Source organism: Drosophila nasuta, chromosome 2R (assembly GCF_023558535.2).
Source record: "Drosophila nasuta strain 15112-1781.00 chromosome 2R, ASM2355853v1, whole genome shotgun sequence".
Lineage (NCBI taxonomy): Eukaryota > Metazoa > Arthropoda > Insecta > Diptera > Drosophilidae > Drosophila > Drosophila nasuta.
The window spans coordinates 17,232,735-17,244,949 of record NC_083456.1 but is presented as its reverse complement, the minus strand read 5'-3'; the positions used below and the strand labels follow the sequence as shown (position 1 = coordinate 17,244,949).

The following is a 12,215-nucleotide window of genomic DNA, read 5'->3' as shown; positions in this document are numbered from 1 at the left end:
TCGAAGTTACTGCATGGCCAGAGATTGTATCTACCGTAAAGAGGATTATGCTATCTGATAAGTAAAAAAATGGATGAATAAGGTATTTGGCACAAGCTTATCGGAAATAAAATTGTTTACTATTGATTATTCACAATAGATAAAATTGCCAAAGAGTGCAGCTCGTTCTACATGCGATTAGTTTGCAAAGCTCTGCAACATTTTATTGTAATAAAATGCTTTTCCTCAGAGGATTAAAAGTTTGATTATTGCCACAGTAGCTGCAGGGGACTCGCAACGCATTCAATGAATTATATGACGTTAATTGTGTAATCAAACATACTTCAATAAATACATTTATTTATTTTATTCATTCAACCGTCTGTTGTTCTCCTCCCACACACACACTCTCTAGTGATCTCGCTGTTCGCTGCTTTGTCTATCTGTCTGTTGTTGTCATATTTATTTAATTGCATGCGACTTTGTTGTTCCGTGCTCCGTGGCTGGCGGAAACGGAAGTGGCAGCGCCAGGAAGCGCGCCAAACAAACGCAAATGTCTGCCATTTTGAGGAATTATATGGGCGGTCGAATCACAGTCATCCTCACACACATGCGTTTTAGTTACACATATGAAGCGACTGCCGCCAGGCCGTAGGCAACAACAATAACTAACTATATTTTATACTCCATATATGTATATATGTATGCCCAACTCGTCTCAACTCAACTCAACTCGACTCGACTCGACTCAAGTTGCTTTTGTCGTGAAAAAGTTTTTGTCGTTTCGCCTTTTTTCCTGTTTTCATTTATTTGCTGGCTTTTAATTTCTATTTATATTTTATATTGCTTTAGTTGCCGCAGCTGCAACAATGTGGCATAAAAAAATTATGCTACTAAAGCGCAATTTTGCATGACAAGCGTACATACACTGACACACACACACAGTAGCAAACTCACACATGTGCAGGCGTGTGTAAGTGAGTGCGAGAGTAAAGTATTGTTTCAATAATTCTGGCTTTATGAAATAATAACTTTACTGCAAAACCGGTTCGTCGGCTGAGCAGCCAGCGTCGAGTTGTAAGATTACAATGAATTTCATTGCTCATGCCTCTCCGATCTCCCCCCTCTTCCTATTCCCCCTTTATTTCCTCTTCCTCCTTACTCCGCCACTTTTGCAGCTGCACTTCGCGTTTGCTGTTGCTGTTGTCGGCTCCTCGCTGAGTTTCCGCTGTTTGTTGTGCAGCAATTTTAATTTTGCCAACGCTCTGTCGCATGTTACGCACACACACACACATGCACAAGCATATAATTGTGGCTGCATGTATGAGAGTGTGTGTGTGGCTCAGCTGCAGCCTCGTTTGCATGCAACACTTTATGAATTATTGCTGTATCAACTCAAGTCGCGGTAGCCAGCCAGCCACACACTCTGTATACACACATACACATACATATACACTCACACACATACATACATTTATGCACACATGCACATGGGCACGTATTATGTCATTCCGAATTTCCGTTGCCTCGAGCTTTGCTGGAACTAACAACGCTCGCGTTGGCGGCTCCAATTCCCTCTCCACTCGCCCCCACCCCACAAACATTCACAGTTACCATTCCCCATTCCACGTTCCCTGTTGCCTGTTCCCATTGCCGTTCCCCGTTCCCTGTTCCCGTTTCCCTTTCCTAGCTGCCCGCTGGCATTTCACAACTTCGACTGCCTAACGCGGAGAGCGCTTGGCAAAAACCGACCACAAATTTAGTGAATGAGATGTTTCCGGTGCGGTTGTTCTTCTTTCAGTTGTTGTTGTTGCTGCTGTCGTTGCTGTTGCTCTGGCTGTTGCTGTTGCTGTTTGGCTGAGCTGTTACCCATTGGCATTTGTTGTTGTTGTCGCCGCTGTGAACAATTTTTGGTGTTTGGAAAATGCATGGCTTTTTATTGTGCTCATTGTTGGCGACGACGACGACGGCGGCACACGCCGCATGTGAATGCATTGCCATTCGCCATTCTGCATTCTCCATTTTCCGAAAAGAAGTATTGTGCTGGGATATGGACAGATGGGCAGATGGACAGACTCCCAGCTAGTTACGAACTCGTGTTGTTGTTGTTGTTTTGCGTGTGTGTGTGTGTATGTGTTTTGTGCTGCTCTCGAATGCATTTCGTATTTTTTATTTATTATGTTTATTTGCTGCCATTTGTCAAAAATATTTGCCAAGGCCGCCAGACAACAGCAGCAACAAATGAACAAATGCAACATGAAGTATGTGGCATGCAACTGTGAGCAGCATCTCTCTCTCTCTTGCTCTCTGTCTCTGTCTTTGCATCTCTGCATAATGGTAATTGCACTCGACAGTCGGCAAATAAATATAACAGACAGTTTGCCAGCCATAATTTAATGAAGAGCACTGTGGGCAGGCAACAAGATTATCTGAATGCCAACGCTATCATAATATATGATGTTCTTTGGCTCTCCGCAAAATTTAAATTAATAGTTTATTAACCTAATGGATTTCCTTGAGTGCAAACCAACTTTGTGTACATATGTAGGCATGTGGTATCTTTAATTATGCGCCATAAAAGTGAGTTGAAATGGTAATCACGCACATACAAATTGGAATTTGTTTCACCCTTTTTGCATGAATCAGTGTTGTAAAGCTGCTTGGCCACATTAAAGGCTTCAATTAATTTACATTTTAGTATAATCTGCAGCGCACACAGAAATGTATCATAGTCCGTCCAGTGCTCAATTAAACTTTCGCGACTTACAAGGCCAACGATGACGACAAAGCCGCCGTGGCGCGCAGTGTGCATCTAATTAACAACAGTCAAAACTGTGGGCCTTCCCTTTGCCCACAAGGACCTCTGCTTTTTCATCCCCACCCCCGGGAGCAGCAGCAGGACAAACTGGCACTCGCAGGTCCGAAAGTTTTTTGGCCACTTCTGTTGCCGGGTTCGAGTTGGAGTTGGAGTTGGAGTCCGTCTTCTTCCTGCAAGCAGCACCGGCGAGTGCATTAATTTTAAGGGCACATTGCTCTGCATAAATGTGAGGTGGAGGCGTGTCGGGTTATTAACAATGTTAAAAGCAAATGCCAACAATACCAACAACAACAGGAATAACTACGCTGCCAGCCAGGACACTATAGCAGAGGACACTTGGTGTGTGACTGCCGCCGCCATTACCACAAACTTAATGCGGAATAATTCCTTCCGTGTTGACAGTGTGCAAAAACTTTTTGGGGCACAAATTTCTGGGCAGGCCGACGACAAGGACACTGAAGGAGCACTAGAAGCAGCAGGATGAGACCCTTCGTTTGTTGGTTGCTCGCTTCAGCATTTTACAGTTCGTTTTTTTTTATTATGTTTTTTGTATATGGCTGCGGACAATGAATAAGCCGCAAAACTTTTGGAGCACTTTGCATATCCTATTCCTGTAACTGTCCCAGCTTCTCTGCTCATCTTCCCCTCATTACTGCTCTTCTCCATCATTCACATCCCGCCTGGTTGGGGTTCAACGCAGCGGGCGGCCCTGGTAATTGTGTGTTTTAATTGAAGATTGTCAACGTGGCTGGCGCTAGCTCTAAATTAAAAATTTAATTACATTTAACATGATGATTATTATTTTTATTACTGCCACCGAGCTGTTTGACTTGTCGTTGTTGTTTTTTTTTTTTGTAGCAATTGACATGTGACATACAAAAAAGGGACGGGAAGTGGAGAAGGAGAAGGAGAGCTCGACTCGTATGTGAATAACTTTTGAAGTTTGTTGACGCGTCGCGGGGGCTGCAAACGCGTCGTGCAGCCGTCCCACACCTTAATATGCATACATTTACATTCCAATAACGCTCAAGTGGACGACAGGAGTGCACTTGGTCGGTCGGCCGGTGCTGCCACGCCTCCCACGCCCCACAAGTGCATCGCATGTCAGCTACAGAGAAGCTGCAGCAGTAGCAGAAGCAGCTGCCATTCAAGTGCTGTCCCGAGAGCGAGTATGAGTGCGAGCATGAATGCCCGCTCATCCCTTTATGTGGTCCGCCTACATTCACACACACAAGCACATACACACACTCGCACTCACATGCATTTATATAAATATTATATACATGTGTATAATCATAATGGCGGCCACGGCCTGAACTTTTCTCATTAGGCGTGTTTAGCTGCTTGAAATGATTTAGCAAAAGTAAAACAAGTCAAGTTATAATGTTTTAATCTCAATTACGGCACTTGCCACAGTTTCGCCCACATTACTCTCTTTCCCTCTCTCTCTCTCTCTCTCGCTCGCACACTCACTCTTGGTCTCTTTCTGGTCTCTTATAGTGTAGTCTCTCTAGGCTGATGAGTTGTTCCTCTTTATAGTGCACTGTATTTGCCTTGGCATAACTTAAAAATTCCATTTCAATTTGCATTTGTGGTCTGACTGGCCTTTGAATGCTGCCATCGTTAGCAGCAGCAACAGCAGCAGCAACAGCATCAGCAACAGCCACAGCAGCAGCAACAGCAGCTATCAATGTAAATTAGAAAAACGTGGTGCTTCATTTCGATTCGTTGCCTTGGGGCAAGCGTGCGATGATATTTGTTTTTTTTTGCTTCTTTTCGCAAAAGCAACTTGCCTTTGCCTTTCAATACAGCCAGCATTTTGCTGTTTGAAGCGGCGAGTAACCTTCAAACTTAATTGCATAGTGCACGGTTGCTAAATCATTTGCATTATCCAATGGAATGAACCACCTTTTGCCACACTCTTCTCTTCTCTAGCTTTTCTCCATGACTCTTGTTGTTCCTCTGATCCGTCACTTTTCACCTTTTGCGGTTCATAGCTCATTGCATCTCAAGTAGTTCGCTTCAGTTTCAACAGAACAGAACAAAATATATGCACTTGAATAAAGCGCAGAGAGAAGGAGACGGAGAGAGAGCAGAGAATGTCGGCAAGTGAATTTGCTTAAATTAAAATTTAGCATTTCCACTTCTGCCGCCAGGCCCCAATAAGTAGGCAACACAATTTACGCCTTGACTCCAATGCCATTGCAAATGAAGGCATTCTGAATAGTTTCCAATTCGCTGGCCATATGAACCACGATATAAAAATCAACTATATAAGCGAGTGTATATACAACTTACAATACTTGAATATATATAATTAACATGCACCGCCAACTCCCCAAAAATTTTCATCCCACAGCCTCATCCTATCCCGCTCTTGTCTTCTCTTTCTGCGCGTAACTGTAATCGAAATATTTAATTAGTGCGAAAATGCTTTTGAATGCCAATTAGTGGGAAATTAACATTTGAGCAGAGCTTCTCGTATTCGCCAATTCGCTACGGTCTTCTCCCTTTTTTAATTCTCTTCCTTTTTCTTTTCTTCTCTGCTCTGCTCTTCTCTTTTTTCGCTACCACATAGAGTGCAAATTAAAGACACAATCAGAGCAAATTAATCAAGTCCGATTGCTACTCTCGTTGATTGATGTGACCAGTTCCCCTTTGTCGAGGCAGTTGGGTTCCATGAGACAAAGAGACTGAGGGAGATAGATGGACTGAGAATGAGACGGAAACTGAGAGAAAATATGGATGTTGGATGGCAAATTATTTTTATAAGCGTGCGTTTTGCTTTTGTTTTCATTCTCATTGCTGCGCTTTGGTATATAAAACAAACATTGCTTCAACGTTCGCCAATGGCCCCTCTTTATGCGATTATTTATTATTATTTAAGATCGCCCTCTTGTGAATTTGAAAAATGCTGCTCGGAGTGTTGGTAAATGAGTTTGGAAATTTTATGTGCGGACGAATGAGTTTTCAATTTATATTTCGTTTACAACAACAAAAAATTGTTCATGGCAAATTCAATTTTATTTATTTATGATTATACGACAAGCGATTTTTTTGCGCGCCTGCATCGTTTTATAGGGTACTCTGAGGTATATTTATTCTTATAGCCGAATGATGATAGGTACTAAAGCAATAAATAAATGTTGAACTCTGGCTATGGAGAGGGAAGTAAACATAGTAATTTAACTATATCTCACTAGTAACAAATGCAACACAAATAGTGTTGAACACTTTCATGTTACACTCGGGGCTGAGAAAATATCTGAATGCTGTCCGAAAAATGTTGTCGTTATGCGCTTTGTACACTCAGCCACAAATTTATTGCATACTTTGCGGCTGTTATTTTTATTAATGAGTATCGCACAGAGCAGAACACTCTTGGTGAATTAAAGTAAGCTCGGCTAAAAGTTTCCTTTTATGTGATAATTCTATTTACGGGCAAACAAAATGTAGCTGTTAGTTTTGTTTGGATATACCCCGCAGGATTGTAATTTATTGCAGGGTAGAAATGCAAACATGAATGCGCAACGTATTCAACGAGAGGTGGCGTCCTTTCAGTTGCTTCCCAACCGCGCCATAAACTATTTTGCACATTGCGCAATATTTCAGTTAGTTGTAGTCGCACTTTACCAATTGTGCCGGCACACAATACTCAAACAGACGCGCATACAAACGCGACACTTCCCGAAAATTGTAAATAAAAATTGTACATAAATGCTAGTAACAGATAGACAGAGATGAAAAGAATAGCAAGAGAGAGAGAAAGAGCAAGTTGTATATGCTTCTAGTTATTATAGTTATTGTTGTCCGCGTGTTGTTACTGCTCTGGGCAGTATTTGGCGCCGCAGCAGTCGCCATTGTCCATATTTAAATAAATATTTACACAATATTTGAATGTTTTCGCCTTTACATTTTGTAAAAATGCAAACTGGTTCAGAACAATGCTCATGTGCTCGTGTTTTATACAATCTACGAAATTGTTTTCCTCCGATTTGTTCATTTAATTGCGAAAACGAATGTAAAACGTTGCTGTGTATCGTCGTCAGTCTGAAGAATATTTGGACTGGACCCGGCTTAAGGGGCGAATACTTAATTTCACTTACATCAACATTAATGCCCGAGACGAGGAAGACTAATGTGGGCTTCGCCTCGCGTGGCACGTAGCGATAGAACTCCTCCTGGTTGAAATACCAGCGCACCGAATACAACGCCGCCTACAAAGAAGAAGTCGCGTTAATGAAAAGTGTGAATGGATAGCAGCCGCAGCACGCCAAGACGAAGCGAGAAAGAGCAAGACGACAACACTACAACGATGTCAACGACAAGGACAACGAAGACAAAGTGCTAGTAATTATAATAATTAAGCAAGCCGTTGACGTTGACAATGTCGTCTCGCTACCATCTCGATCCTTCTTTAGGAATTCCCTCGATTCCTCCGCTAAGGAAGTCTCACTTACCTGCTCCAAATCATATTGACAAGACAATGTCGCTGCATTGCCCATGATGACAGCTTCCGGTACGAATATCTTCAGATCCTTCAGTCCATGGGCTGTACACAATTGCAAATGAAATACACATTAAAGTATGTTGGCAAAGTAAGCAGCTTACGCCATTCTTATTCTCAATTCCATTTCGCATACGCAATGGCATTGCCAATTCCATTCCCATTCCCCATTTTATATAATGGGCCACTTAATGAACTGCAATACGTTTAAGAGGCTCTGGCTGCTGGCCTACATTGGAGCCGTTGAGCGCTGCAGTTCAAGGAGCAGATGATGCTGCAGCCAACAGTTTGAATTCGATTATGCACGAGTGTAAAAACTTAATTACATACGTTCGGGGATCGGGAATTGTGGGTGTCTGGGCAAAGATCCGTTTGCATGTTAATTTATGACAATGCAACGGCAACGACAATGCCAACGATGCCGACCGTCGACTATCGACTGTGCGCCGTCAATTGTTGTGTATGTATCGAATTTGGCTTGAATTTAATGCAATTTATTTCTTTTTATTTCATATTCATCTGTATTTTTTCTTCGCACCTTTAATTGAAAAATGTGGCGCTGTATTTTAAATATTTAACGAGTCGAATGCGCAACTGAAATGGCGAGTGAGCAATTGAATTGATAGAAATTGAAATTGATTTGTCACTTAGATATTAGATTAAAAGTAAAGCAATCAACGGCTGTCTTTCGACTTGTAGTTCATTTCATATAATCCTTTATATGTTGCAACAGTGGTCGCAATAATAAACTGCTGCTCGTAGAGTTGAGATACGAGTTCAATTGCTCGGTCGCCATGTGGTAGGCCGAATTATGGCAACTTTAATTGAACAAACCAACATTAATCAAATGTGTTGGTTTGCAGATCAACTGCGTAACGTGCAAGTGCTTTTGCATTTTATGTAATATTTTATAAATTGACTGCTTAACGAATGTTCACACACACTCATATGCATGCATAAATTAATGTAATCATTCGTGTGCGGGTGTGGAGCGCAATGCATAATATTAACGCTCATTTGGCAAATTAAATAATCAATTTTAACCACATTTGCGTATGCAGTTGGCATAATAAATTCAATCGGACAATCAAAAGGGGAGGAATAGAAATGGAATCGGAAATAGGCAAAGCCCAGTCTGACTGACCATCATGCACACAATGCGTTTACGTATATTACGTATACGTAATACTTACCGCTGAGTAATAAATCGGAGATTATAATGCAGCTCAGAGTCAGCACATTGAAAAGCGCATGCAAACTAGGTAAGCCCTGTCTCGATCTCAGTATGCAGGCTCGTTTCCGTTTTGCTCCTCCTCCATCGCTTACTTCTCCTTCTAGTTTAGCCATTTTTATTGTGTTGGCTGCTGCTTGAGTTGTGCTGCAAAGAGTTGAAGCAAGTGGAACGCATGTTTAACTAAAAGTTGCAAGTCATATTTGAGCTGATGATATCATGCTTTATTGATAACTGGCCATGCCACTTGTTAAAGTTGCCGCTACAGCATATTGAATTGCCTCGACTCGCCTTATTCTCTCATTCTCCCACTCGTCCATCCGTTTGTGCTTTTGTGCAACTATGACAGCTTTGTAAGGCTTTCAAGTGACACGACTGCTGTGCAAGTTTTTTGCCATTCGACGTGCTTAAAAACTTTGCAGTAAGACAAAAACCTTTAACTAAGCAATACACGAGGAGAGATAGTACTAAGTTCTGTGTGTGCGCAAAATGACATTACACATACGCAGCGTGAGCCCAAGTTTCAATGCAATGGCAGCTCAATTGACGACGAGTAACAAACGGTGTGTGACATTTGAAATAGATTGAACACACACACATATCTGTATGTGTGTGAGTGTGTGACAGACGAACAGACAGGCAGACAAATGGACAAACAGACACATGGCAGAGAGAGAAAGCTGACCACAGAACTGGAAAACAATTGTCAAGCTGCTGGTTGCAATTGTAAGTTTGCTGACGACTTTTGCTGATGTTGCTCTGATGTTTTCTTGTATCAATTAGACCTCAAATAACAACAGCAAAGGCAACAGCATACTCTTGTAGCTGCACAGTGCGATCATGGCCACAAAAACAAAAGCTAATGGTCAAAAGTTACAAATGTGGCACATGGCCAACAAGGGAATTTAATAATGATATCAACGCATTAACTCAAAGGGACTTAAGGGCCCAAGCCAATGCCCAGGGCTTACTGTAGTTATTTAGCTCATGCAATTCCAATTTTCCATTTTCTAAGCACAGCATAAACATGTGGCTGGCGAGCGTAGCTTAAATAGCATTTCAGAAAAACACAGCATCATACACACACACGCACACACACACCGATACAATACGTAAAGTGCCATTAGACTGGCATCGGTTTGGGTCTCGTTGGCTAAGAAACTCTCCAATCATTTTGTGCTTTTAAGCGAAAGACTTAAAATTATTGTCCCTTTGCCGCAAAAACCGAAAGGCATGAGCAACAGCAACAACAACAATACCAATACCATTAACCCAACTAACATAGAACTTGCTGAGCTTCGAGCTGTGCATTTTGCAGGCCCATCGAGGGAGACCTTTCAGCTTCAAACAGGAAGCAAACACCAACACCGACTACAACCATATCGTTTCGCAAATTGTCCTGCATATTGAGATACACCACACATCCTTCGATTTGTTTGCTCGCACGCTTGCCTGCTCTCATGTGAGCATTTAAATTAAATTTAAATATTATTGTAGGCAAGTCGATTAAGTTCGGGTCATCATTTCGACTTTAATGTCTCTGCTTTATTGTTGGCCGCCTCACAGTCTCCCATGCATCCATCCAGCATTCATGAAGTCATCTCTATGTTATGATGGACCAGCTTTTGTGGTCGGTAACCCGCTTCAGCTTCAGCTTCACGTTTCCAGTTAGTGCCCCCATCTCTAACTTTCAGTTCGGTTGCCGGCATGATTGTTATTGTTGGCTGGCTGCTATTGTTATTGCTCATGCCATGGGAATTTCCGAAATTTCTATTACGCATAAATTTTATAACAACAAAATTCTCAATTATTTCATTATGATTTTAATTAAAATTTTCGATCACAAACATAAACTTCGCCATTGACTGACTGCCGTCCCCGAGCCTTTTGTGGAACTTATAACTCGCTTTCGCTAATTTTGTTCGAATTTTTTCAGTGCACTCTCTTTCATATTAAATTCTTTGAGACTGATTTCATAGAGAAAACAATTTGGAACATGGAAAATTTACGAAATTACTAGTTTCAAGAAATTTGGTTCAATCAATTTTTGTACCGATAAAATATTCATGAAGAATATTAGTGGCAATGTTAAGAGCTGCATAAACTCATTATTTTTCTGGACTTAGCTGGTCACGTATTTGAACCCATTTTATGGCAACCGAAATGGGAACAATATTCGGTGTTTAACAATTCAATAAATCTCGATTTAATTCAATTTGAATATAATTCTATTTTGCCCTCTTTTTAGGCCGAACCCAATGTGAAAATGCGAAAAGTGTAATTAAAAAAAAAGTTACAGCTAAGCTCTATAAAAGCAGCTCTCGCAAAGTGTATGTGTATGACTCGGAGTGTGTCTCTGTGTTTGTGTCTGTGTGTGAGCTTAACTTTTTTTTAAAGTGTAATAAAACAGTTGATTATGGCGCCATTAACGCAAATCCTAGCACGCTAGGAAAACGACCCAAAAAAAAAAAAATCAAATTAATTTTTTATGTCGAAAGTTTGCATTTTACCAATAAGCGAAGCGAGAACTCATCATAAGCGTTAAGCCAGGCGGCGGAAGTTGTGGAAAGCTTAACGGTGCTGTAGATATGCCCAGGATTTTGAATGCCAGTGACAAGGACAACGATAACGTGGGATATTCAAATGAGAAATTCAATTGAAAGTCAAATCAAAACAAAACAAACGAAATCCCGTGATTGACAACATTTCAACTGATAATGAGGACATTGCTAGTGTGACAGTGTAAGAAGGAGAGAAAAGATTTGAGACAGAGAGAGAGAGAGAGCGAAATGAAGCGACGTGTCAGCACTGGAGTGGGCGATGAATGTACATTCGATATGTGAATGTACAAACTTCTCCAGTGTCTAAGAGCATGAAAGTAGCAGCCAAGTCATTTGATAAAGTGAAATGATGCTCTACCCTGTAACAACCAACATTCATAAAGAGAGTATATTAAACTATTCATTGTAATCGAAACTATTTATAAATTACTACAACATATTTGGTAACAAAAATCTAGTAACTACGTCTTAATTTAAGTATCTTCTAGTCGAGCACAATAACCTTAAAGCTGTTTCACTTGTTGTCCGCTTCAACTGACTGACTGAGAGACAGTGCCAAGTCAGTTGTCAGAGCCGAGCTGAAGCTGAGTAGAGTGGACATTGACCGGTGTCCATTGCGGAAGCCATGACGTGCAACAATGCTGAGCCAGCAGAGTGACAGAAGTGCTTCCCTAGTTGTTGGCTATTGGCTTCACTATTGATTTCGGTCTACGCTCGTTTCGTGCCAATCTCTGGCATTCAAGTCGGCCACGTAGCCAATTTGCAGATAGGTATCGCCTCTATGAGTTGAAATTGGCTTGCTTAGAGATGCCTGGCTTTAGTTAAGACTTAAAGCTGTTGCGTTAGTTAAGAATCTTTTGAGGGGCAGTTGGCAGTGACTGTAAGAAATGATGGGGAGGGAGGTGAGGGCAATCATTCACTTATAAGTATGATTCATTTGTTAATCGCCAGCTGTCAGCCAAGCACACACCTACTCGAAAAACAATAATCGCAAGTCAAGAGAAATCGTTTTGCTGACATGTAGTAGTATGTGCATTCTACTCGGTATGTACATTTGTACATACAAATAAATACTTATTTATATAAAGCGCTAAATGCGCGTTTGATTGATGCGACACT

General features: G+C 41.3%; 1 protein-coding gene across 3 annotated transcripts in view; it reads right to left on the bottom strand.

The window, feature by feature from the left end:
• LOC132786385 (uncharacterized) overlaps window positions 1–12,215 on the bottom strand; it is a 65,779-nt gene that overhangs the window by 4,626 nt on the left and 48,938 nt on the right. For all 3 annotated transcript variants that reach the window (XM_060792900.1, XM_060792899.1, XM_060792901.1), the window contains 3 exons: window positions 8,498–8,682; window positions 7,258–7,349; window positions 6,904–7,014 (listed from right to left, as the gene is read on the bottom strand). In XM_060792900.1, coding sequence (XP_060648883.1) covers window positions 6,904–7,014; window positions 7,258–7,349; window positions 8,498–8,651 — 357 coding nt within the window. In that variant the 5' untranslated portion in view covers window positions 8,652–8,682. The remainder of the gene's footprint in view (window positions 1–6,903; window positions 7,015–7,257; window positions 7,350–8,497; window positions 8,683–12,215) is intronic.